At 37.6% G+C, this 24392-nt stretch overlaps 1 protein-coding gene across 4 annotated transcripts in view; it reads left to right on the forward strand.

The window, feature by feature from the left end:
- The window catches only part of chinmo (Chronologically inappropriate morphogenesis), a 72183-nt gene extending 49948 nt beyond the window's left edge, over nt 1-22235 (forward strand). For all 4 annotated transcript variants that reach the window (XM_069132242.1, XM_069132243.1, XM_069132241.1 and 1 more), the window contains exon 7: nt 12940-22235. In XM_069132242.1, the coding sequence (XP_068988343.1) occupies nt 12940-13169 (230 nt within the window). In that variant the 3' untranslated portion in view covers nt 13170-22235. The remainder of the gene's footprint in view (nt 1-12939) is intronic.
- Nucleotides 22236-24392: the final 2157 nt, after the last annotated feature.

Below are 24392 nucleotides of genomic sequence, written 5' to 3' on the forward strand. Positions count from 1 at the left end.
GAATGCCGCGTTATCGGTTCTCGTTCCGCGAGGGATCCAAACCAACTCATTAATTACATAGTACGTAATTCGCGCCGAGTTCGATAATCAAAAACCAACGCGATTTCGTTCTCGATTCCCGGACGATATATCAACGTTGTTATTATGATTTGTGCTCGTCGCCGGGTTTATCCTGCCTCTTTTTCTCATCGTAGGCTTCTTTCTATTTTTACTTTTATCGTTTGCCGTGTTTACAGTGTCACTAAGTTGCCGTTTTCTTCTTTTTCACCTTTACAACGGCCGATGATTAATTTTGGTGTCTGGATGGCTTCTCCTGTTGTACGCAGACGATTTCGGTTGCGGAACGAGTCAATTTTCTATTGCATATTTTTAGCAAGCTTTGGTTTAAGAACGCATTTAACTCGAATGGGTTTCATTCGTTTGTTCTGGAAGGGATTATTCCGTAAGGAAATAAATTGAATTATGTGTAAGATCGTGATATCGGTCTTCGAATCCATGCTCTCCAGGAAGCAGAGTGAACCTATAATTTTGACTCGTTCCGCAAAAATTTCAGTGAGTATCTGATTCGTAAAATAACTAGGCATTACCAAGACGAACTTTTGCTAGGTCCTTGTTGGAATATAATTTGATTTGCTATCCCTGTTATTTATATTAATGGTTATTTGCATCAAGTCAGAGATTCAAGAACTATCCATGATTATATACGTTTCTTTTAAATTAACTACATATATAACAAGATGTATAGAATTATTGAGTATACAAAAAATTTGCAAAATATATCTAATTTTTCAAATACCATCTACAACTCAACTGAAACTACACATTCAAATTATTATCACTTTGTTATTAATATTCCATAAACGTGATTCACATCTTCTAACAAGTTACCATTCAATTTGTAACAAAAATCCATTACTTAGACGAGAGTCTTGAGAAATTTTTACAAATATCAATCACAAAAAGCATATTACTCATGAACTCTCAATCGACAATAAACTTTGGCAAAGAATATTCCTACGACTTTAGACAAATATGTATGTAGCTCCACTAACTAATAACTTAATCCATTAAGGATCAAACAAGAGAGTCGAGTCAGAACGTTATAAATACATCAATTTCTTACAATTTCGTGTAGAATCTACGTGGATGAAATAGTCACAAAAATAAAGCGAATCTTTGCATTTTCCTTTCATAGCTAAGATGTTGGACAAGATGAAGGATAAAATTTCGGATAATGTACTAAATCAGTTAAAAAGAGAATTGCAATTAAAATGTTACGTCATCGCGATGTTCGCACTTAATAGGTTAGGTACTCGACACTTCAGCTTCACAGACAAATTTGAACGAATAACTTTACCAACGAAATTCCAATACAATAAACAATTTCGCCAATAAAGTACTAAAATGCCAATATTTTCTGGATTGTGGAAAACTGTGAAACTTGTTCTAGAATTCGGGTAGCGTCCAGTTTGAATGCACTCGCGAGAGTATAGAGGGGCGCGTAGCGGGGCGCTGAAATTCGTAGAGCCGAGCCTACCGCGGCACGCACCAATCAATAAACGAATGCGTGCGTGCACGGACAGAGGCGATCGCGTGTGTGTGCAGCCGCCCGGCTTGCTCTGTGTGAGTGCACGTGCCGCCAAAAGTTCGTGAACGAGCAAGGTTTGCGTGCTCCCCGGCCGTTTGTGTGCACAACTACGCAGCAAGGGCCGAGCGTACGCGGCGCGTGCACGTATATATGCGCCGCGATGTGTGCTTCGCGGGAGAGAGGCTAGCCTTTGACGAGTTCGTGCCTCGCACCGCAACTCATATTTTTTTCTTTCTTCCTCCTCTCTTTTTCATTTTGTTTGTCCCATTTGGACGGGGAATACTTTGGATTGCAGTAAAGAAGAGGCTAATGAATTTTCGAAGTTCTGCCATAGTGCAAGGTTACCTCTAGATGTTGCTGTGGAGGGGATCTCGAACAAATTATCATTTGTTTTGTGCGTAGTTTTGGTGCGTTGTCGATAAGTTTAGATATATTAGCGAGCGGAATTTTTGATGTTTTTGTTTTTCTATAGAAGGTATTTTATAACACTTTGATATTGTAAGTACGAAAAATTTCAGATTTCAAATTTGTTATTTTGCAAGTAGCGAAAGCACGTAAGTGTCCTTGACTAAAATAATTTTTTGTTTGTTTATTTTTATTATAGTGATTTAATTATAATTGTCTGTGTATAATATATGTATGATAGGCAGTTGCATCGTTAAGAGCTCGATAAATTCTTAAGAATTTTGTCAAAACGAAGCTTCGTTTCTTATTACGCTGCTTTATTATATAAATATTTATAATATCGAAGGCTATTTTTTGAGAAACGCTTCTATTTTTATACTTATGATAAGCGGTTAAACATAGGTGCATAATTTTACCGAAATGGATTTTTAAATTTTTACGCGAAATACGTAATCACGGTGGTGAATCCTAAGGAGTTAATTTTTCTTTCTGACGGATAACATAATTTAAACATAAATGGTTCATAAAATATTTTAGTGGAGCACAATCTTGTTTTCCACAGAAGTCACTTATCTATGTTATTACGTGATGAAATGATTGACATTGTGCTGACGCGTTTAATGAATTATCGCTTACTGAATTCGAATAATTTAGGGTTGATTTTAATCGTGAATACACGTGCAGCGTTAATTGTTTCTAATCCATGTTGCTGTAAATAGTTGAAAACTTTAATGTTATTGTTATTTTCGTAAAGATAAGATCATATTTACTTCTTATTAATCAATCTGAAAGGTTTTGCTCTTAAGGTACAGCATGGTACTTTAAGACCAATCTCTTTTAACCTCTTTTCACTTACAATATAGGAATAATCGAATATTATACTTTTTGTCAATATATGTTAGTCTAATTAGTTAAAATTATTTCAAATATTTTCTATCCACCATATAGAATATTTTATGTGTTTCTTCATTAAACTACAAAATGTTAAAAGAAGTTCCTATTGTTTTAAATCGATTAAAATCAAGACGAAAGCACATTGTGCGAGATCCACGACAATTTTATCAAACATACTTGAAACAATAATTCTCTATTATTCTATTGATATAGCTCCTAAAATTTAGCTATCGCGTTAATTCTTGTAATAATAAAGAAAGTCTTTTCGGTACTTATCCATTACACATCGGTACACACGACTCTTAAGACGTCATGATAACGATCTTTTCGTGTATATGCATTATCAAACGATACATATCTGGTTCATTGTACGATTCTTGCCTAAAATCTGCAAAGCTACTTTTCTTCGAACTAACGTTATCTTCGTATTCGTTATATAATTCTTACTACTCTTTATACTTCTATGAAATGATCTGCAGAATCATTGAAACTCTTCGACAGTGTAAAATTCGAAATGAACGCTTTACAAGCTAATTATTTCTTGAGCAGACTATAATTTGTTTTTCTAATTTTCTTTGCCGGTGCAGTAGAATCATTTTCAGAAGATAGTTCGACGGAAACGCTGTGATCTCGTGTTCCATATCGAAACTCTCGATCGCCGTAAATAATTCAAGCTGTGGTAACGGCGGGCAGGTCGTCTTTAAGCGTCGCCCATGAAACCGAGAGTGAAGAGTCAAAACACGAGGCGGGAACGCGAGAAATCATGTCACCACGGAAGTGGTCGGGCCAGGAGGGAGAGCTCGATAGTTATATTCCGATTCAGCGAGGTCTCGAAAGTGGACCGTTGTGCGGGTTATGGTTTTCTCTTGGTCTCCGACCGGGCTACACAGGAGGGTTGGCATCCCTTGCAACGAATACGGCGACACCGGGATCGACCAGGCTTCCTCTCTTTTCAAGGAGAAAGAGGAGGGTTGCTCGGCCGGGCTCCTTTGATTTCACCTTGCAACGCATGTTGCCTGACATTGATTTTCCTTTCCCTCTTACTCGTCATTCCACCACTTTCCTTTTCTGCTGCTCCTCGCTCAACGCAACTTCCACGGAATATTAATGTTGATCCTGTGTTAACACGTACCTCATTGAATGAAAACGAAAAATCGTTTTCGTAGAGCTTTTGGAATGAAAAAAAAAAAAATGATAAAACTCCTGTTTAATTAAAAAGATAGCGATTAACGGTGGATAATAACGATTTCTCTACAAATTTGCTGTTAACGATTCAATGGTCGTAAGTTTAGAATCTGCATTTTAGATAGATATTCGTGTTTTTAAACGTGTTTTTTTAGACAGTAAAAAATATATTTGTTTTCTGAATTCTGGTAAACACATTCGTTAACGAATATTCGCCAATTTTTACGAATGTTCATGTACCAATATTCGTTAAATATAGTCTCTGTACATTCATTGCTCGACGTTGATATTCATTATTCATATTCTCTATACAAAAAATGAAATATCCATTTACAAATGTTACGCGAGACACGGTTGGTAATTGTTTGAAGTGGTTAAAAAACTATCTCTGCTGCATTATGCAATATTTTTCACATAGTTTTTTAGTCATTCGATTATTCATCGATCTCGATACTATATTCGTAAGTTGGCGTAAATAATGCTGGAATAATAGAAAAAGCTTTAATCGTGCACCATCGGTGGCATACCCGATCAAAAATATATTAACTTCACTCTTACTATTTTCGTTTATAATAAATTTTTCCTTATCGTGATTGGAATGACTCTGTTCCCTTTTTTCGTCCCTTCGTATCCGTTCCTTTTGTACCGTTCCCTCCGTTTAGTTGCGACCGATCAGCCACAGGCTGCCGCCCAGTCGTCGACGACCAATTTGGCGCCACCGAACGAAATGTGTCAAGGACTGACCGATCCTACCACGCTCCTACCATCCGTCGAACTTCTTCTCTCCCTCCGGTTCGATCACGAATTCTCGCGCAGAAGAACGTGTTTCCTCCGTTTTGAGCGTATTCCATCGCGCTATCTCTCTCTCTCTCTCTCTCTCTCTCTTTCTTTCTCGATCGAGAGACTCGCCAGAGATTTGTAGATTTCCCACGAGACCAAGCGGAGACTCTTTCTATCCGTGGCCGCACGTGTGCCCGCGGAAAGCGCCTCTTTATTTTGGCTTTCGGAAGAGTTATGTCATCGACGCACAAACGCGTGTATAAGACGGAGAGAGAAGAAGCTTCGGGACCTTGTTCTTAGATCGGTTCTACCTGGGTGGCTGTTTGTTTCGACGTTTACGATGATGCAGTATAGAATTTTGAAATTGCCGTGTTTTTGCTAGTGATATCGCACTAGCAAAATTTGTTCTTTTTTCTTTTTTAATTGCAGTTTAATGTCTTATTAACTACAAGGTTATAAACTGACGATTTGTAGGTGATTATAGGAAATTCAAAAGCGCAAGAATTCACAGAATGCACGCAATATTCGTTAATATAATTTGTTAGTCGCAATTCAATGTTCCCTCATTTATTTTTGCGTGTTTTTTGTTTCTTTCTTGGGCTTAATTTTGTTAATGTGTGAAATTTATTAGCCTGGGATGTTTAGGATCTTATTTATTGCCTGAAATACTGCGCGAGGTAGCGACGAAGCAGAATTTCGAATCTGACATGGAATTAAAGAGGACGAAAAGAATGTACTTAGAAAAGTATCTATTTGTAGAAAGAGGAATAAAATTATTATGGTTATTATTATTTGTCTGCTTTATATGTGCATACTGCTGTATACTCTTCATACGACTTTCTTTATGTTATTTTTTCTTGTATATATATATATATATATATATATATATCACGGAACAATATAATTAGCGATAACCATAAAATTGGTAATAAAACTGTTATGATCCTATAAGAAACGCAATAAAATATATTAAAGAATCGTTCGTATCTCCATAAACTCTTTAAGAACAATTAAACTAATGAAAAATAATACTCATCGATTTGTTAATTAATCTAACAATGTTTAACATTGTAAAATCTATTCCAATGACATTATTATCAGCCTCGTGTTCCCATTTAATGCTGTCTCGGATAATATTTATATCGGGAATTATATCACCGAGAATAAAACAAACGATAACGAGGCAATTAATCTGAATAAAAATTGCGAACATATTCAATGTATCTAAATTTGAGAATTGCGCCGGATTAATTCGTAATCTAATCTATTCATTTGCATCGTTCTACTCGACGGTTGCAAGCTATGCATCTCTTTTTAATTTCAGATTATTTATCTTCTGTTTTCAAATTTATTTGTAAGAAATAATTTTTTATTTGAAGAGTATACTCTTCTTTTAAAGATTCTACAGAAAGGATCGCAATACTTCTTTTTCAATAATTGTTCGACGATCTCAACGTTATTGAGATTTAACAATTAACCCGTACGTTGCGTATGTTCTATTATCTTCTTTATTATTATGTGAGTCCTACTCGTCGTTTTAAATTTGTGCGTTTCCATATTTCATTGAATATGTGTATTAAAATAAATATTATTATTTAAAATGAAGATCTGTTTGACAAAAAATATGAGGAAGAGTTTTAGCCACATGTTAATAGCAGCGAAGGCATTAATTAGCTTATTCGTCAATGTTGTAGTCTTCTTATCACATCCCTGTCTTTTGATAACAACGATATGTGCAAATATTATACTTTCTATAGCCGTTCTTACATCCATCGATTATTATTATTATTATTCATTAAAAAGCGAATAATCGTAAAAAATAATATGTACCTCGATTCCGCTAATGCACCGCTAAAGAAAAACAACGTAGCAAGAAATTAACGAAAGCTTCACACATATGATACGTATTTCCTTTAACTCTAATTATTTAACTTTAAAACTGGTCCATATGCAAATCAAAACGTTCTGGCAGATGAGTCCAGGATAAAAATTCCGGCGATAAAATTGCTGATATCCAGCAATGCGGTCGATCGATCGTAAGAAGCCATCGTGAGTTGTGGTAGGGCTGTATCTTTCTTTCTGTTATTCGTTTCTTCGTCCGCTCGATCCATTCAGCTGAAAAGGGAGGAAAAGGGTCAGGCCAGCGGCGATGGGTGGGCAAGACCTTGGAGGCTGCTGCGTCTTCGTAACCGAACCTTTCCATTTTCCCCTCTCCGAGAATTCGAGCGGACTGTTGCGGGATTTCCTCACCTTCTAGACCCTTCGAGCACGCGCGGCCAATCGAAGGTCAAATCAGGAACCTCGTATTTTCCGTCAACTCCGCGTCGATGCTCTCAGGGTCCCCGTGTTTTGAGAAATCGACAGAAACTTGAACTTCTATCGGTCGGTCTCGTGGCGGATGTGATCTTTCGGTGTGTTTGTATCTTACATCGAGTGACGTGGATCTGGAGCGAGATTAGGGATTAAAAGATTTCGAGATCGAGTGTGGGGCACGATAAGATGATGTTAAGTCGTGTTTCGAAACGGTGTTCCATAGTTTTTGGAACGATGGGAAGTTTAATTCGAGGTCTTACCGCGATTAAATCGAGTTTTTATTTAGATCGTTAAACTTCGCTGCAATATAACATAGGTTTATGATTTTTGCTTAATACAGATTTAATGTAAATTAATTTTTAAAACGAGTTGCATTTGTTTGTTTCGTTTTAGAGGGAAAGGAAGATAGGAATTATTCAATGGAAAATTGTCTAGCTTTATGAGTGTTATTTTTTAAGATACTGATAAATTATATTTTTATCCAAGTTTATATTTGTTTCTTTTTTTTTTTTTACACGGTTATGCAATATTATGCATAGAAAATGTTCGAATTACCGAAAACAAGAATCACTGTTCTTGGGTTTGAAGAGTTCATAATTATTTAATTTAACGAGACCGACCTCGATTACGAAAAATATGATTATTTATTAGCGTGCATCGTATCTTTACATGCGGCTCGGTATCATCGCGTTACAGTATTATTATTCTGCAAGCACGTGTCAGGGTCACCTTCTGCGAAGTTTCCTACACGCACGTGTAGTCGAGCTTCACGCTCAAAATAATTTTTCCCGAAAATTACAGCATCGAGGAGAAAGGACGTTTTCTGCATTCTTTGCATGTCTTTTCGTTCCACGTGCAATCGCTCTGTTATAGCCTTCGAATCTATTTCAACCTAACCATATTTTCATTTCGTTGAAAAATGATCTGTCGTGATATTTTGATTCTTTCTTAAAGACTTTCGATGTTTATCAGAAGTGTTTCCACTTTATCGTCGTGTCTCCTATTTTTGCAACCAATTCTTCATTGCCTTCTTGGTATAATTTATGTCGAGTAGTTTCACGAATTATACAATTTTCCAATTATAAATTATCCTAATACGTAAGATACTTCGCCTCTTAAGTAGAAATGGAATGAAGCCCAACGAATAGAATCAATTTTTTATAGTATTCTCACGTTTTAGCTATATAAAATTAAGTACGACAGCATATTGAAACTCGAATTCTCAAATCATTTTTAAGTAGATAGAAACTGATAATTGTAATCTAATCTCCTTGCGTTTTTGCCAGTTTCCTTATATTTTTGTTGCAACATTGAAATATTATTAAGAAACAAGAATGCAAAGAGTCGAAATGGAAGAAAAGAAAACTTTTTGAAAATTGTAAACGGTGCTAATAAAGATAATCATGCTGGAATCGAATGCATCGAAAACGCGTTGCCGTTGATCGAGATGGTACGAAGTAACGTTATGTAATATAAATATACTGCGCGTCGAGCGCATGCCAGTTCTTTTTTCGTTTGCAGCTACTCACGACTTTCTTGATGGCTGATTATCGCCACGCACTGGCGAGCGAATTATTTGTCTTCCAGACTGGCCAGAAATAACGCGTCTTGTTTTATACTACTTCGCGTCTTACGCATTGTCTGTAACTACTGCAATCGCTGCACGTGAATCGTTGCGTGGGAAAACTGTCGCGCTCTGTCTATGATCGTCTTAGAGTAACAAATCAGAACATTAACAAATCAAATATAAAATGAAATGTTCGAAATGGTATTCAAGTTATGAAATACTAAATTCGATAAGAATTTAAATTGATAACTCCTAGTGTCACACTGTAAAGATGCAAAAATACCGATTGTGTATCACGAGAAAAATGGATTACATATTATGAAAAAATAGAGCACAATTTCCTTTTACGTTTCATTTCTGTTCGATATTATTCATCACCTTAAACAGCATATATTTTCGATTAAAAATCTGAATCTACGCGCTAAAGCTATTTTCTACGATCTCTACGATCTAGTGAAACAGTTAACACAAATAGCACAAGCTCTTATGTTTTCAACAATCCAGAACGAACAAAGAATAATATTGACTACTCAGAGAAACTCATTAACATAGAACAGTCTAACCACTAACATCGATATAAAAACTTCCACCGATATCACAATCTCCACGACTGAATCAACAGAATCCAATCGATAGATATTCTACTGAACGACTCGACGATGATTTGAAAAAACTTTTCGATTGCCTCGCTTTCACCTAATGATTTTACATAATAGAAAATGCAACCGTTTTACACAACCCATTACAATCTTGGCACGTAACAGAGTCGAAGGGAGGCGAACGAAACGAGACGAAACGACGTCTCGATCGAAAACTTTTTAAGTAACTCTTGGTCAAGCGTGAAATCCTTCGGGAAGGAGATACGAGAAAAAGACGAAGGAGACGTTAAAACGCGGTTTCGAAATGCGCAGCTGTAGCACGAGAGATCTGTCAACTGCAAGCAACAGTACTTATTCTATCTGGATTCTCTGCAATTTGATCGGTCGGCTAAGCACGAAAACACGCCAGGAGGTCCTGTTTGCCGGCAGGTTAAACGCTGTAGGTTCCATCTCGATCAATTTTCGAGGGTGGAGGAACCGAACCAGAGGATGTCCTGTAATAATCGTCGATACACGCGAAATCCGCAAATTTCCAGGCAAGGCAGATGGCGTAGCCTTTCGCGGAAGCGATCGTTCTCGCTTCTTAAACACCGGCATCGCCGTTTTTCGTTTCTGCGTGTCTCAGGGGCGTATTTACCCCGCGGGCTCTTCCTCTATACATATACCTGCCTCTCATTTCATCTTTCTCTTTTTCTCCTCTTTTCTTTTGTCTTCCGTTTCCACGTCGTCCTCTTCCCTTTTAATTTTTGCTCGTCTCTATCGCTCTCTTCAGTCATCTTCTGCCAACTACATTTAGGTACTTTCGTCTTGTTTTCTACCCATTTTAGATTTTTCTCTTTTATCTCTGTTCTCTGGTTGTCGAATTTTCGTGTTGCAATTTTAATGGTTTGGTTTCAGATTAAAAGGCTTAATATTTTGAGAAGAAAGATTATGATAAGATATTTGAAAATATATCGTTGTTACTGATATATGAAGCTACACGCGTAACATTTGCTGTCATGATTAATGTCATAATTTCTTTCTAAAGAAATTATTACGAGGACAAGATCCACTGAATTAAGTTTTCTGATGTTCCTTCATAGCTTCCTCAAATTTAAGTTTTATTTCCCTTTTTGTAGCTGTACATTCCAGCTCGATTTGAAAATGATCTTTTTTTTTAACATATGATACAGATTAATATTTTGTATCAAAATATATAAATCAATGGAAATATATGACCAAAGATCCATTATAAATGACAAAAAATAAAACTGTAATTAAACGTAAACTAGTCACGACAAAATATCGAATGTGACTCAGAAAACTCAGAAATGCTTAACAAATCTTTTAATAGACAAACACGATTGTATCTAAAATAGCCCAAAAGGCGGATTAAATTCTTCTTCTTCGTTCTTTCTGCAGCTATCTTTCAGGATCTTCTTTGCTACTCTTACGTTCTCTTCTCTGTCAGTCAAAGGACCGTTCACCCTTCTTTTTTAACACCATTGGCTTCTGTCCTCGGCCCGCACGCATTTTTCTAATCCCCACTCGTAGTCAATTCCATGCGGAGAACGTTTGGTTCGCCTTTGTCTTCGGGCAGCGATCCTTCGTGAATTTCATAGTCAGCTGCACGAAGATCGAGCCCCGCGGCCCCGTTTACTTTTTCTAGGATGGCCCGTCTTTATTTTTAACCTGCTATCCGCCGAAAAGAAGAACGAGCCGCGCTACTAGACGCGTGCACGCGCCGCCACTCGCGATGAACGCGCGCGTGCACTTCGACCGGGGACATTTTTTACAGTTCGCGATGCTTCTGGGAATGGAAAGTTTTTGCGAAATTTCCGTATTTCTTTAGCTCGAAATTTCGATGTCAAAAAAGTAAGATTGTTTGGGAAAAATTGAAATTGTTCGTGCGAGCATTATTTTACGTCACTAGGAATTTTTCCTGTTTCGTTGGCATTTTGCTTTTCGTGAGGTTAGGTGGGGAGTTTACGTATGACATTTTCTTACTGTACAATTTATAGAATGCATATATGAATGACTTTTAGATTTTGCAAAACCGAAGGATTTGAGCGTATTATGAGAAGCTCTGTTTCATGAATTATTCATAGATTTATATATTATTTATACATAAGAAACATTTGCTTTACGAATTGTTTGCTACAACGTGGAAAAATATTTTGGAATCTGTAAAGAGTGTAAATGCGTACGAAATTTTACGTTATATTGCACTTCGACAAAGAGACTTTCTTTTATTGTTCAATATAAGTCAGAAGTTGAAGTATAAGTAAACGCATTTTATTATGATTTTTCTTATGAAATCTTAAAAACACGAGGTTCGATACAAACCGGGTTTAATCTAATCTACTTTGCGTTATTAGACATGCATTGAGTCATTATTATTTAATCAGACGATAACATAAGCGAAAAATAGCAGTTCAAGGGTAGGTAAGTAGACAATGCTACATTATACGAGGACTGTTGCGACTGTGCTGAATACAATGAATTCCGTGAATGCTAATTAAAGATTGCTCGTTAAGAAGATACTCGTTAAAGATCTCCTTGCAATATTTATATAAAGAAATTTTCTATATTAAAGAAGTGCAATATTCTTCTCAAAAAGTATGTCTTCTAAGAAAAATACTTGTTTCCAAAAATCTCAGCCACCGTTCTACGTGCGCATCTACCAAATTAGATGGTCAGAATAAACCGGAAATTATTCAGATTCCATAAAAGTAGGCCTCGAGGAAGGTTTAAAACCATAGTTCTTCCACTTAGATCGGCTACTATTCATTCTACAAAATTCTGTTCTGGGAATACTCTGAATAATTGTAAAAACATGGCTATTACTAACGATAATTCATTTCTTCACATGATTCCGTCGGAAGAGACATAATCGATAGGCTTTTATGAACACAAAATTCTCAAGGAAACGGAATAGCACGGAAATAAAAGCACGGAATATTCGTGTTCACGGTAGTTTCTAATATTTAACGACTGGTTTCACATAGCCTAGGGAAAATGGTAAGGTCTGTAAATGTTGCTCTCAATTCGATCGTGACGAATGGGAATCTTCACGCGTTCCTCGGCGTCTTTGCCGATGGAAGTTAAATTTTATTTGCCGTAATCTCCGTAAAACAAATAAAACGATTGAAACTGAAAAAGTGATAAATTTAAAAATAAAATTTATCGTGTGTGTCTATCCTTACGAAAAATATAACAAAAATGATAGACCCATTCAAACAATTGCCACAGGGTTAAATAAAACATAGACATACGAGCTCATCATGAGTTTAGAAAACCACCTAAATATCTTTCCTCAGAACAACTCATTAATACTGCAAACGATAATACCAGAAAATGAAAGAATTGCTGAAAGAAATATAGAAATGGGTTAGATAAATTTCCTTGTCCGAATCAACTTACACTACAATCAACCAATAACAAATAACAAAATTACTAAATTAATTTAACAAAATTAAATAGAAGTAAAAGCTACCAAATAACAATACCTATTTCCCTTGTATCAGTCAAGAAGCTGATGTTTTCACTATATGATAAAAGAATTGTTTAAAAAAATACGTTTTCTCAAATGAACGCACTAATAACACTATCAATATACGTGATTGCAGGCAAGAAACTGAAGTGTCCATACTGCGACAAACTGTACGGCTACGAGACGAATCTGCGAGCCCACATACGGCAGCGTCACCAGGGTATCAGGGTGCCGTGTCCGTTCTGCTCGCGGACGTTCACGCGGAACAACACCGTCAGACGGCACATCGCACGGGAGCACAAGGCCGAACTGAATCTGAAGTCCTTTCAAACAAACCACTCGATGTCAGACACGGTGCCGCAGTAACGGCGTCCTCGTTGTCATCATCGTCATCGTCGTCGTCGTCTTCGTCGTTGTCATCGTGGTTGTCGCTGTCATCGTCGCGATGACATCGAAGACAGCCCTGTGGCTACTCGAGTTACCTGCGAGTGGCACGAAACGGAAATACCACGAATGGTGGAACGAGGAAGAAGCAACGAGGGTGAAGGTCTGTCCACCTTTTCCCTCGACCAACGTCGGTCAACGCCATCCCCATCCCATGTAGCATCCGAGTGACGCTCGGGACTAAACATTTCCTCCGCGAAATCGCCACGCTGCGATTGACAGCGTTGCGCCGGAAGTCAACCGACGCTTTGACAGCGAAGTCGACAAAGGAACTGTCCCGCTGTGTCTCGTCTCGGCGATTCTAATAGTTGTCAATTACACCAGTCGTGTTTTCGGCTGAGCGATTCACCGGCCGAAAGCGTCTCGAGAGCGTCACTACGAAAGAGCAACCGCCGGAACACAGAGAATCGAGCTGAAGAATTAGATAAATTTACCGCTTATGAAGATGGTTAGACGTGGCGTTCGACTTATTTGATCGCATCAAACAATCACTGACACATACTCGAAGGCTCAATGGATGCTGGACTTTCAAAAGATTCTTCGTGTTTTGGATTACCACCACTTTGAAGATTCACGTTGCTCTAACGATTGCACGCTCTTGGTACGCTTGGTACGCTTGGTACGCTTTTGCGGATACGAATTGCGTTTCCTGGGATAAATTGTGGAGGATGGACGTGGCGTGAACTTGGATGCGACAGAGGTTGTTGACCAGATGTAGTAGAAAAAATTGTCGCACTAATCGGATCATAAAAGAGGTTAGCATTGGAAGAGAGGGAAGATGAAAGAAGGCAAAGGAAGATACAGGAAGATAGAGGAAGGTAGAAGAGTGAAGCTTGGAAAAACGTCGACGTCCGATTGCTCGCGTAGCTCGCACAAAGGTACGAGTGGGATGATTAGGGGTGGGATTGAGGGAGATGAAAGCTCGTCGCGCCTCGGACACGCTCGCGAAATAACGCTGGATAATCACAAAACTAGTCAATAAAAGTGCAACGTCGAGTAAGAGTTATTAACTATAAAAGAGAAAGCTGAAGAAAAACAGTTTTTAAAAGAGCGCGATAAAAGATAGGGAAGTAAGAGACAAGCGTAACGCCGAAAGATCGAAACCGAAGAAAAGACGCGAATAGTTGAAAGCATGTTGAAACGCAGATTCACAATGTCAAGAGAGATTAAGCGAGTAGATTACGAGGAAAATGAAGAAAAAAAAGACGCATATCTCAGGTGAATCGTACTACCGTAAGCCAGTAGTTCTCGATTTATTTTATTATCTTTTTCGCCCTTCTGCTTTGTGGTTTACATATACATATATATGTATTTATACAATTCTTCACCATAATTTTTCGACGACTCCTCGCGTGAACGATCAGGATCGTTTTAAGGAGTCGTACGAATACCGATTAATATATATAGTATAAATATAAATATACCGAACATATAAATGAAAACGGTGCAAGCGCTGTTACGAGAAATAGGTTTAAATGAATGAAGCGTCTACTTACTGCCGCTACTTTATTTTATTCGATAGTTACGATCATGTTACCGATGGATTATTAAGAATTATCGAACTGATTACCAAATCACAATGCATTGAAACGCTGTTATATATTGATACTTTTACCGATTCTACCGCGGAGAAATAACACTGGTACTATTATTGCTGTTGATGTCGAGAGCCTAGGGTCAAGACACGGGTGATATCAGAACATAATTCAACACTTTACAACTTAAACACGTACGCGTTAGTGCCAAACAAACTGAGAACACAAAGAAAGGAAACAGAAATTAAATCGCATTTTCTCGATCATACATTTTTCTACTCAGGATAGGTAATCGAATTTCTATTATTTTTTTACGCATCTCCACACACGAGACGGTAACATAGAGACGACGGACGACATACACTTGATCCGTGAAAAAAGCACACATATCCGGAAAAGAGAGATAGAGTGATGCAGATTTTTCTTGTAAAACCGACACTGACGCATACCATCTTCTCCACTTTTATGTTTTTCTTCTCTTCTTTTTATATAGATATACCGTCGTTTTATAAAGAATTTATGAGATTATTAACTACAATGATAAAGAATGGACAGGTTGTCGAGTTACCATATTATTAAATATATCATGTAGGCCACGTGTGTAGATTCTTCTTGGTGAATGCGTGCAAAGCGGAGGTTCGTATCGCGCGAGAAAATAAGCAATAATCGTTAAGGTACATAGAGAAGAACTGATCTTTCCTTTTTGTAAGAACGTTGTTTTTTTATATCTCTCTAAACGCACTGTATATATAACCAAGGGACGCCTGTTCTTAATCGTTATTATACACGAACAGGAGTTTCCTGGTGAAAAATCAGGGCGTTCCACGTGCTACGTATTATAATACGAGATCCAAGATTTTTTAGCGAGTACGTTTATATTTACCTGATCGATGAAGAATCACGAAGCAATCGCATTCGCTTGGAAAGATCTCAAACGTGACGCGTTGTACGTCACGAAGAACAATCACTACCACTTTGTTACCTGTTTACAATGTTTAAATAGCGGACTTTTGTCCGAAGCAATAGTCGAGGATAATATATAATAGGTGATATAATTATGAAACCAATAGACCAGGACGAACAAGAAAGCATAGGGAATAATTGCTTAGATACCGGTTGTATAGAATGTGATCAATGCAATAGTTTATTATTAACAATTTAACCTATAAATAGATATATAGATACTCCTAGTCAGGATAGCACCACAATATTACTTGTTGCAGTATTTCACACGTTTATATTACAGACTTCTATCTTCTCTCTTTTTATTCTTTCTCCACTATTACAAACTCCCAGCCGTTTTTTTTCTCCTTTTTTATTATTATTATTATTATTCGTTTATCATCGTTTTCTTCATATCCGTCAGTATCTTGTCTTTTCTCTCGCTCATCTCTTTTCCTCCTATTTTTATTTGTTTGTTACGTTACAGAGGAAAATCAGAGTTTAACGAGAGTTATCTCACAACGATACGCCTATCTTCTTAAGATATCAAAGACAATAGTTAATAGGGGATTATTTAGTATTTAAATGGTCGTAAAAGATTTAGAATATATTAGTAAAAGGAAACTATTTGTTTCGTTTCCGTTTTCGTTGTCTCGTTCTTTCCCGTATTTTCTTGTTCGCGTTGCATGTGTTCTTTTTACGTTTCTACATTCTCTGCATAATTCTCTCTTTTTTTTTTTGTTACGTTTTTCTTATTTTCTTAAATACGATATCAAATCGCGAACCGGATCGTTCGCGTATTCTGCCAAATGACGATACGTATGACAGTACTACCTCATCGTTTTTTATAAGAATGCATACAAAACACAGGGAACACTGAGAGACCACTGATAGAATAACATCTGTACATTCCGTACAGCCGCCACTACTCGTCCGGTTAATGTCGGGATTATTCTCCTGCTGTTATACCCTGAGATACAGGGTACGAGCGTGAATCTTGAAGCTCTTCATCGAAATTCCATGCAATATTAATATTTATTTTCCAAACTTGCTGTCATTCAACACATACGAAGAATATAATGAGTTATATTTTCTGTTTTTCAACGAAACAATTTTCTAATAACTAATCTCAATATTATCGAAATTGTTGTATATTTGGTTTTTCGAATTCAATATGTATCATTATATTATGATATTTGAAAAAACAGCGTTCAGTGCTGCGACATTAGTTATACATTTGGTTTCATACAAAAGGATTTATTACTTACCTTAGAAAGATTATATTCATTTATAATTATATCATCAGAGAAAATATTTTGCGAATCAGAAACTTAAAAAAGACGAACTTATCACATTTTCTTCGTGCGATCTTCGCGTTGTAATCGTTCGTAGAATTTGTGGAAGATCGTTTTCGTTCTACCATTTACAGATCGTACAAACGACGTCTCCTTCGAACTTTCAAACAATTTCATTTTATAGACATTAGTTTAACGCAAGTGCCGTATTAGCAAAGGAATTTCTGATAGACGAAAAGCTTCAAGGATCGCAAGCACACGTGATATATAAGCTCTACATACGATTATATAGTAGATCCGTTTTTTTACGAAGTTACATTATCGCATACGTACACAACTGTATATGTAATAACTTACCATTATCTAATAACTTTCCACTATATAAGCACAGTGAGACACGTGAATGTGAGTACGCGCGTGTGTGTGCGTGCGTGAGCGCGAGAGACTGCGTGACAATTTACAAATAAAGAAACGCGGCGATTTCATCGTTTGGCAAGCGAAGTCTGGTTCCTCGGACCGATCACGATTTTTCAGTCAGAGAAATACGAAAAAAAAAAAAAAGAAAGAAGAACGAAATCAGGTGAGAAACAAAGGAAACAAACGAAAGTATTGTTTCATCATGAACAAAATGAAAAATATGTGAACTGAAAAAAGATATCGCGAGTGTGCAGTGCACAGGTTTAATTGGCGAGAGCGAAGAGGTTTTCAACAAATGGGTCTAAAATGGAGAAAATCCAAGTGAAAATATCAAATCAGCGAAAAGTGTTTCGAGTGCATGAGTGCTTGTTTCGTCGACGAATTTCGCGGATCATGTTTTCCGATTACCTCGAAGGGGTTGATAACAAAAAAAAAAAATAAATAAAAAATAAAAAAAAAAAGAATGGACGAAGAACATTCTAGGAAAGAAACTCGAAAGCTGACGAATGAAAGGAACAAAAATGGGGATTGAAAAGGAAAAACCATACGAGACATTTTTACGAGGGCAAATTATTTAGATCCGGACGCGAGGGTGATAACCGATGTTCTTTTAGGGCTGACTAAAGGGTGAATTTCTCGAGGATGGGGCTATAAAAACATTTTAGACGACGTGAAAATTAGTCATAGAGGGTGGACGAGAGGGCCTGAAAACAAAAAGCAAAAAAACGAAGACGCTGCGGGAAGGGGTATTATTCAAAAGTGTTATGTGTCGTTTACGTATGTGATAGGAACATACACACACGCGCACACACATCTACACTGCACGTACATACACGTTTATGTACGAAACAGAAAAACACACAGAACGTACACGGGATACGTCGCAAAATGATCGATTTGCATATATGATCACGAGTGTAAATAATTTTGGTACGCATACGTACTTTGGTTAAATTTTATTTCCTTTGTCTCTTCTTTTGTTTTCTTTTAAATTAAGCCGAAAAGATGTATACACGTTTTCTTTTCTTTTCTTCTTCTTCTTTTTCTTTCTTTTTCTTTTTTTTTTTTTAACTTTTCTCGGCTACTCTGCCAAGCAGAAACAAACGAAACGAAAGATCGGAAGTAATGTTAAGATCGTACAAACTTTAGTATTAAGTTTACACTTTTCTTAAGCGTTTCCTTTCATTTTTATTTCATCTAATATCGTTCCCTATTATTTTTCTTTGTTTTCGTTCTCTTTTAGGTAATTTTGGGGTGACGTTCATAACGAAAATTCGGGCGTTTAGGATAATGCGTTTACGTTCGCAGTTGCGAATGTTTAAGAGGTTTGGGGCTAAAAAGCCATGTTCTTTTTAGTTGCTTCGTCGTTAGCTGTTACGAATTTGCATACGTAAAAACACGCGTGTACAATGTATATACAGGTGTATATATACGAAGTTGATGAATCAAGTAACGAGTGACGAGCAATCGATCGTGTTTGGGCAGGGGATGGAAACGAAAATGAAAGATCGCTGGGTCTGAAACCAGACTAAACTTACACTCGTGTTTTGCTATTCGTCGAATTATGAATCGCGTAGAATTCTTTTCCATATCTACAGTTCTCCTGTGTTCGAATTGCTTCTTCTTTTCCGTTTCGTACTCGATCGCTTTGCAAATGTCCTTTGTCACAATTTCTTTCACAAGCAAAAAGCTTTTCAATCTCAAGGAAAAAGAAACGAGATTCAAAAGTCGCATATTTTGAAATTTATTTTTACACGTGTTTTTTACCTTTCTAATATTATTTTCGATAACGAAGTTTCTGGATCGTTTCGAAGATCACGAAATTATATTGGAAATGTTACTTGAAATCAACTCACGATTCACAAGAGTAGTTTTCAACGTCCCGTTTTCCCGCGTAAAGTTCCGCGCTGCCTGACCGTATCCCAGTGTGATTGGAAACACATACACACGCACACACGAACACGTGTATACAAGCACAAACACACATAGGCACACGCATATAGGAGGGGCGCGGTATCGTGCGTACGCTTAGCGTGCATATATCCACGTTGCGAAGCCACGCGCCAGCGTACGCACACGTATGTACCATTATTGTATCACGGCGTAGGATAAAATGTTGCATGTTGTTTCTATAATATGTGTTTTACGGATTGAAAATCCTTTAATAGATGTCGTGTGTGACACAGCTTGGCGAGGCGAGCTTTACACCGCGGGTCGACCGAATCGTTTCGAATTTCCCGCGTGAATCACGGGCGTCGCGGAGAAGGAAGAAAAAGAAATTAGAAAAACAAGGATAGTGACTTAAAAAGGGGTAGAAAGGCGTTAGACAGCAGACAGTTCGATGAAAGACACTTGACTTTCAAGGAAGGACAGAAAATTAGGATGATAATCGGTAGGGGTCGCTAAAAAATCGGTACGAAATCGGCGAAAAGTAAAGGAACTAGGAATAAACCGCGTTTAAAGGACGCTCGACACCCGCGACCGAGACTCGCGGTGTAAACGGGCTTTCCACGATTTAAAAAACGTAAAATGAAAAAAATATATGAGTAAGAAAGGAGATGGTAATCCTTCGTCACTGATGTTTGGCAACTGAGATCGCGTGGGTAGGCAGGTACAGTTGTCGAGGGTAGAATAAGAACATTGGCAGAGGCGAACGAAAAACAAGGGCTGGGGGGATGAAAGGGTGACGACGGAGAGGCTGTCACCGTGGAAAATAATTAAGGATCGGCGGAGATTGTTGCATGCTCGCGGTGAAAAACGAAGGAGGATAAGGGTCGATGTTGTCGCTGCACCTGAGCTGCGCGTGCACTGTCTACTTATACTATACCGTTTGATCGTTGTATAGTATAAAAAAGAAAAAAGAAAAAAAATACAGTAATAGTACTATACCATAGTTGATAATGATTGCATAGTACATGTATCACGCACGCATAAGCATATTTAAACGTGACGAAAAAGTATAAAAAAAAAAACATAACATTAATAAGAACGTAAGGAACGTACATTACGTAACGAACCTACATCTTCTTTTTCTTTTGGCGGCAAGATCGAATTAATCGATTGACGATTATTACAATTACGATTATAATATTGTAAAACTGTAGGGCTTATATTGTCGCGCAGCGGGGCTTCGATTTCGGCGGCGTGCGATCCTCGAACGGGGATAAACGTTTGAGCGGTCGCGACTTATAGTACAAAGTAAACTATAATGCGTTAAGGGGTATAAATGAAGTAATCGATGGAAAAACGCGATGATGAAACAGATGACGATCGCAGATTTTTGTAAACTTACTATACACAATGTATTAAAAGAAACGATCACAATTACGATACTGATCGACGATGACGACGACGATAAAGATGATGATGATGATGATGATGATGATGGGTTTTATATAATATAGTTGAATTTGGACGGCTAGAGAGACGGGCATCGGTAGACCGATCAAGGGTTCGATGAACGCGATTTAATTAAGCTGATAACACTGCATTTCTCGATCTCGCCGTTTATTATGCTGAATGTTGTATACAGATTGGATGAGGAGGCGTATAATCCTGTTCGATGGATCGTGGTTGATCGTTGATCGATAAAAGTCGTCGATATACAGTTTTTAACATTTCATCTTTCTTCGAGATCTGGTGAAATTGAGCGAAGCAACGTCATTGCGATTTTCAAGCAATGCTATACGATTCGTCAGGTTTTTATTTCTGAATGATGCAATAGACCGATTGTCCCTGCTCTGCTATTAAGAATATGAAACTACCGTATTTTTTCTTTTTCTATTTTTGCATCGCTATTACATTACAAAATCGCAACGACGTCACCTGGTTCGTTTGCACCAAATCTAATAATAATGAAACATCATGTTACACGATAGCTATGTTACAAGAAGAATCGACGAAGTTTAATCTATGCAACGAGACGCATTATCCACTCGACGAGATATCGATATTTCTGTGATACGCAGGAAAGGAAGGAGGACACGTTTACTTTAAGCAGCGAACGTGCCGGAAGTTTAAATACCCATTACATATCAGTTTCAGGGAGATCGATCGCCCATTACTTTAACTATACTTGTCCCGTTTCATGTGATCCTCGTGAATCCTCTTTCCTTTATCTGGAATTGCAGAAGAACTGATTGTTCACCGACTGTTCCATGTGATCGTACTTTATACCAAATAGCTCGCAATAGTTAATATTATAGTTACAGAGTTGTTGAGATTGTTTTACTACAGACTGCTGTGTTTGCAGCCGACTTTATATGTTTCTTAATCGTTCAGAGATGATATAAGAACGACTTAAACGCAGAGAATAGATAAGAACGATATAAATGCAAATATTTACAAATGATACGTAGGAAATAGGTCCGAATGCTTGTTATGTACGAGTGTTAATAGCAGAAAGGATGAAAAGACTGGTGAAACTCATCACTGCCACTAAGTAATCGAATCCTTCCGTGATCGGTTCGCCGATGCAAGCTCTGCCGTTCATCACAGTAACGGAACACAATACTTCGTCATACACACTAGTACAAATGCTACCTCACACAAGATATACAGGGTGCAGAAGAAAGCAAAAGAGAGAAAAAAAAGAAATAAATAGAAGCTTAAAATAAATCTCTGTACATAAAAGATGACACAATTTAAAAGGAAAAAGAAAACGGTATTTTGCGATAGAATCAAACGTCCTAGAGGCGTCGATGATCGGTGTACGGTCCGACGTATTCTAAAGAAAACGACGATGGCAAGAAAAGAAAAGAAACAAATTGTAGTAAAAAAAAAATAAAAAAAATAAAAAAGATGGGAAAACACAGACGATAGTTAAACAGAGATCAGAATAAAAAAAAATTCGAAACGGGTTCGGTGTCGTTGATCGAGACGACACAACTCGTACTCCACGGTGTCCTTTTCTCAGGAATAATGAAAACCAAGTACAAACTACAAAGTATAATAGTCGATAAGATTAACATAAATCAATAATCAAGCGATGCAATAGTCGAGTGTATAGTAGGGATCGATCCGGTGTAACTTGTACGCCGTTTCTCTTTGTCTCTTTCTCGCTCGTCCCTCCTTGCTATCTCATTTTTCCCCTTTTCTCTCTTTCTTTCGTCAGAAAGAAACTAACTTGTTGTTAACGATAACCGCCGCCGCGAATCATTAAAATATGAAACGTGTTTCGCGCACGACGACGCTACGTTACTTATGGCACCGTGTGTTAATTACGCATACAAAAGATTAATTAAGTGCTCGAACGACCAGTTTCCTCTTCATTCTCACGTATCTTGCTCGTTCTTTCTCCTCTCTGTTAAATAGCGGCCATGCTCGTTAGAGTCGTTTTCGCTTCCGTTCGCCGTTTCATTCATTATGGGCGAACAAAGAGCAGAAAGAGCACTTTATGGTAGCGATATCGTTGCGCTAACAAAGAGGAAGATACGTTTGTGGGAGAGGAAACAAGTGTCGCTTAAATAATGAGCCAATTAACGCGGGAATTATGTATCGTAACGACGATTCCGCGTTAAAGGAACGACGAACGTTGCTTGTTCGCCGCGTACTTCTTTCGATTCACGAATTTGTTAATTGTTTTAGTCTCTTTATCCTTATCGAGCGCTGCTGAACAATTTCCTTCGATGATCCATCTCCATCCAACACTTCTCATCGCGATGCAATCACTCGTCTAAGGTTAGGTTCATCGGACGCGTCAGACTTTATTCCTTAACCTTTTTTGAATTTCGCGCCACGGCACATTCCACCGTGGTTATAAGTGTTCTTGTTAAGATGTGTTCGTTCTTTGTTGACCGTTTTGTTACGTGGTGTTTCTCTGCCGGTCGGATGTTCCCTTACCGAACATTTTCTTTTTTCATTTTCGGTGTCTTTTCTTTCTCTTTGTCTATTTTAAGGAAGCGGAACGTACATTTCGTACGAACTTTCTATCGCGCATGATAACGAAACATTTCTTCTTTTATTCCATTTCAATCTTCATCTCACTAGACATTCAGTTTAAGCGTTCTGCTTACCACTTCGTATAGAACTCTCCTATTTTTTTCATCTTTACAAGATCATTTCGAAAAAATTTTAAATAGGATTCTATTCCTAAGTTTTATATTTTGCTTACGACTTTATCGTTCTTCGTCTTTTCGCAAACATCTTTCCTCCTCTTCTTTAAAATAAAGAAGAAATAAAAGATCGATTATATACGTAAACAAATGCGAACATTCGTCCGGTTGCATTTTATTCTCAAACGCTATTGTCCACGACATGGTTCAGTTTCGTTCCTCAATGAAATCTCTTTTTACTTTCCACTTCCCATCGTCGTCCTCCTAATATCTTCTTCACCACGAAGTAATACACCTGCCCCTTTCGTCCAACGTTGGGAATTTCGTTATACTCGGAAGAAACGGACAAACCATCATCTCAATTCTCGTGCATCTATGACATAATCTTTCTACTGATAATAATAATAGTAATAGTAATAATAGTAGGTGTATACGAAACCGTTTCTACCTCAATGAAACAAACGTACACGTATACATAGCTAACACGTACACGCATAAGCTCGTACATACAGACGCATATACACTCGCACAATGTGCACATACACTTGCACATACACTTGCACACACACACACACACACACACACACACACGAAATACATTTACGGTACGCATAGACGATCGCGTTAATTACAAATAACGTTCGTACAATTGTGTGTCGCTTACGGTTCCTTCTTGGTTTTTCTTTCTCATGTGTCCCAATGATTGTGAGAAGTATTATTTTTCTACGCGACGCTCGGCGTAATACCGTGCGTTTCATTTTTTTGTATCATACAGAGGAAATGAAAAATGAAAAACAAATATGGAAGAGCATGTAAAAGAAAACAAAATCAGAAAACCGCAACAAAATCGGATATACGTAAAAGTAATAATTATATTGTATGATATAAGAGAGATTTAACGAT

The sequence above is a fragment of the Bombus flavifrons genome, chromosome 2 (genome assembly GCF_040668555.2).
Source record: "Bombus flavifrons isolate JBK064 chromosome 2, iyBomFlav1_principal, whole genome shotgun sequence".
Lineage (NCBI taxonomy): Eukaryota > Metazoa > Arthropoda > Insecta > Hymenoptera > Apidae > Bombus > Bombus flavifrons.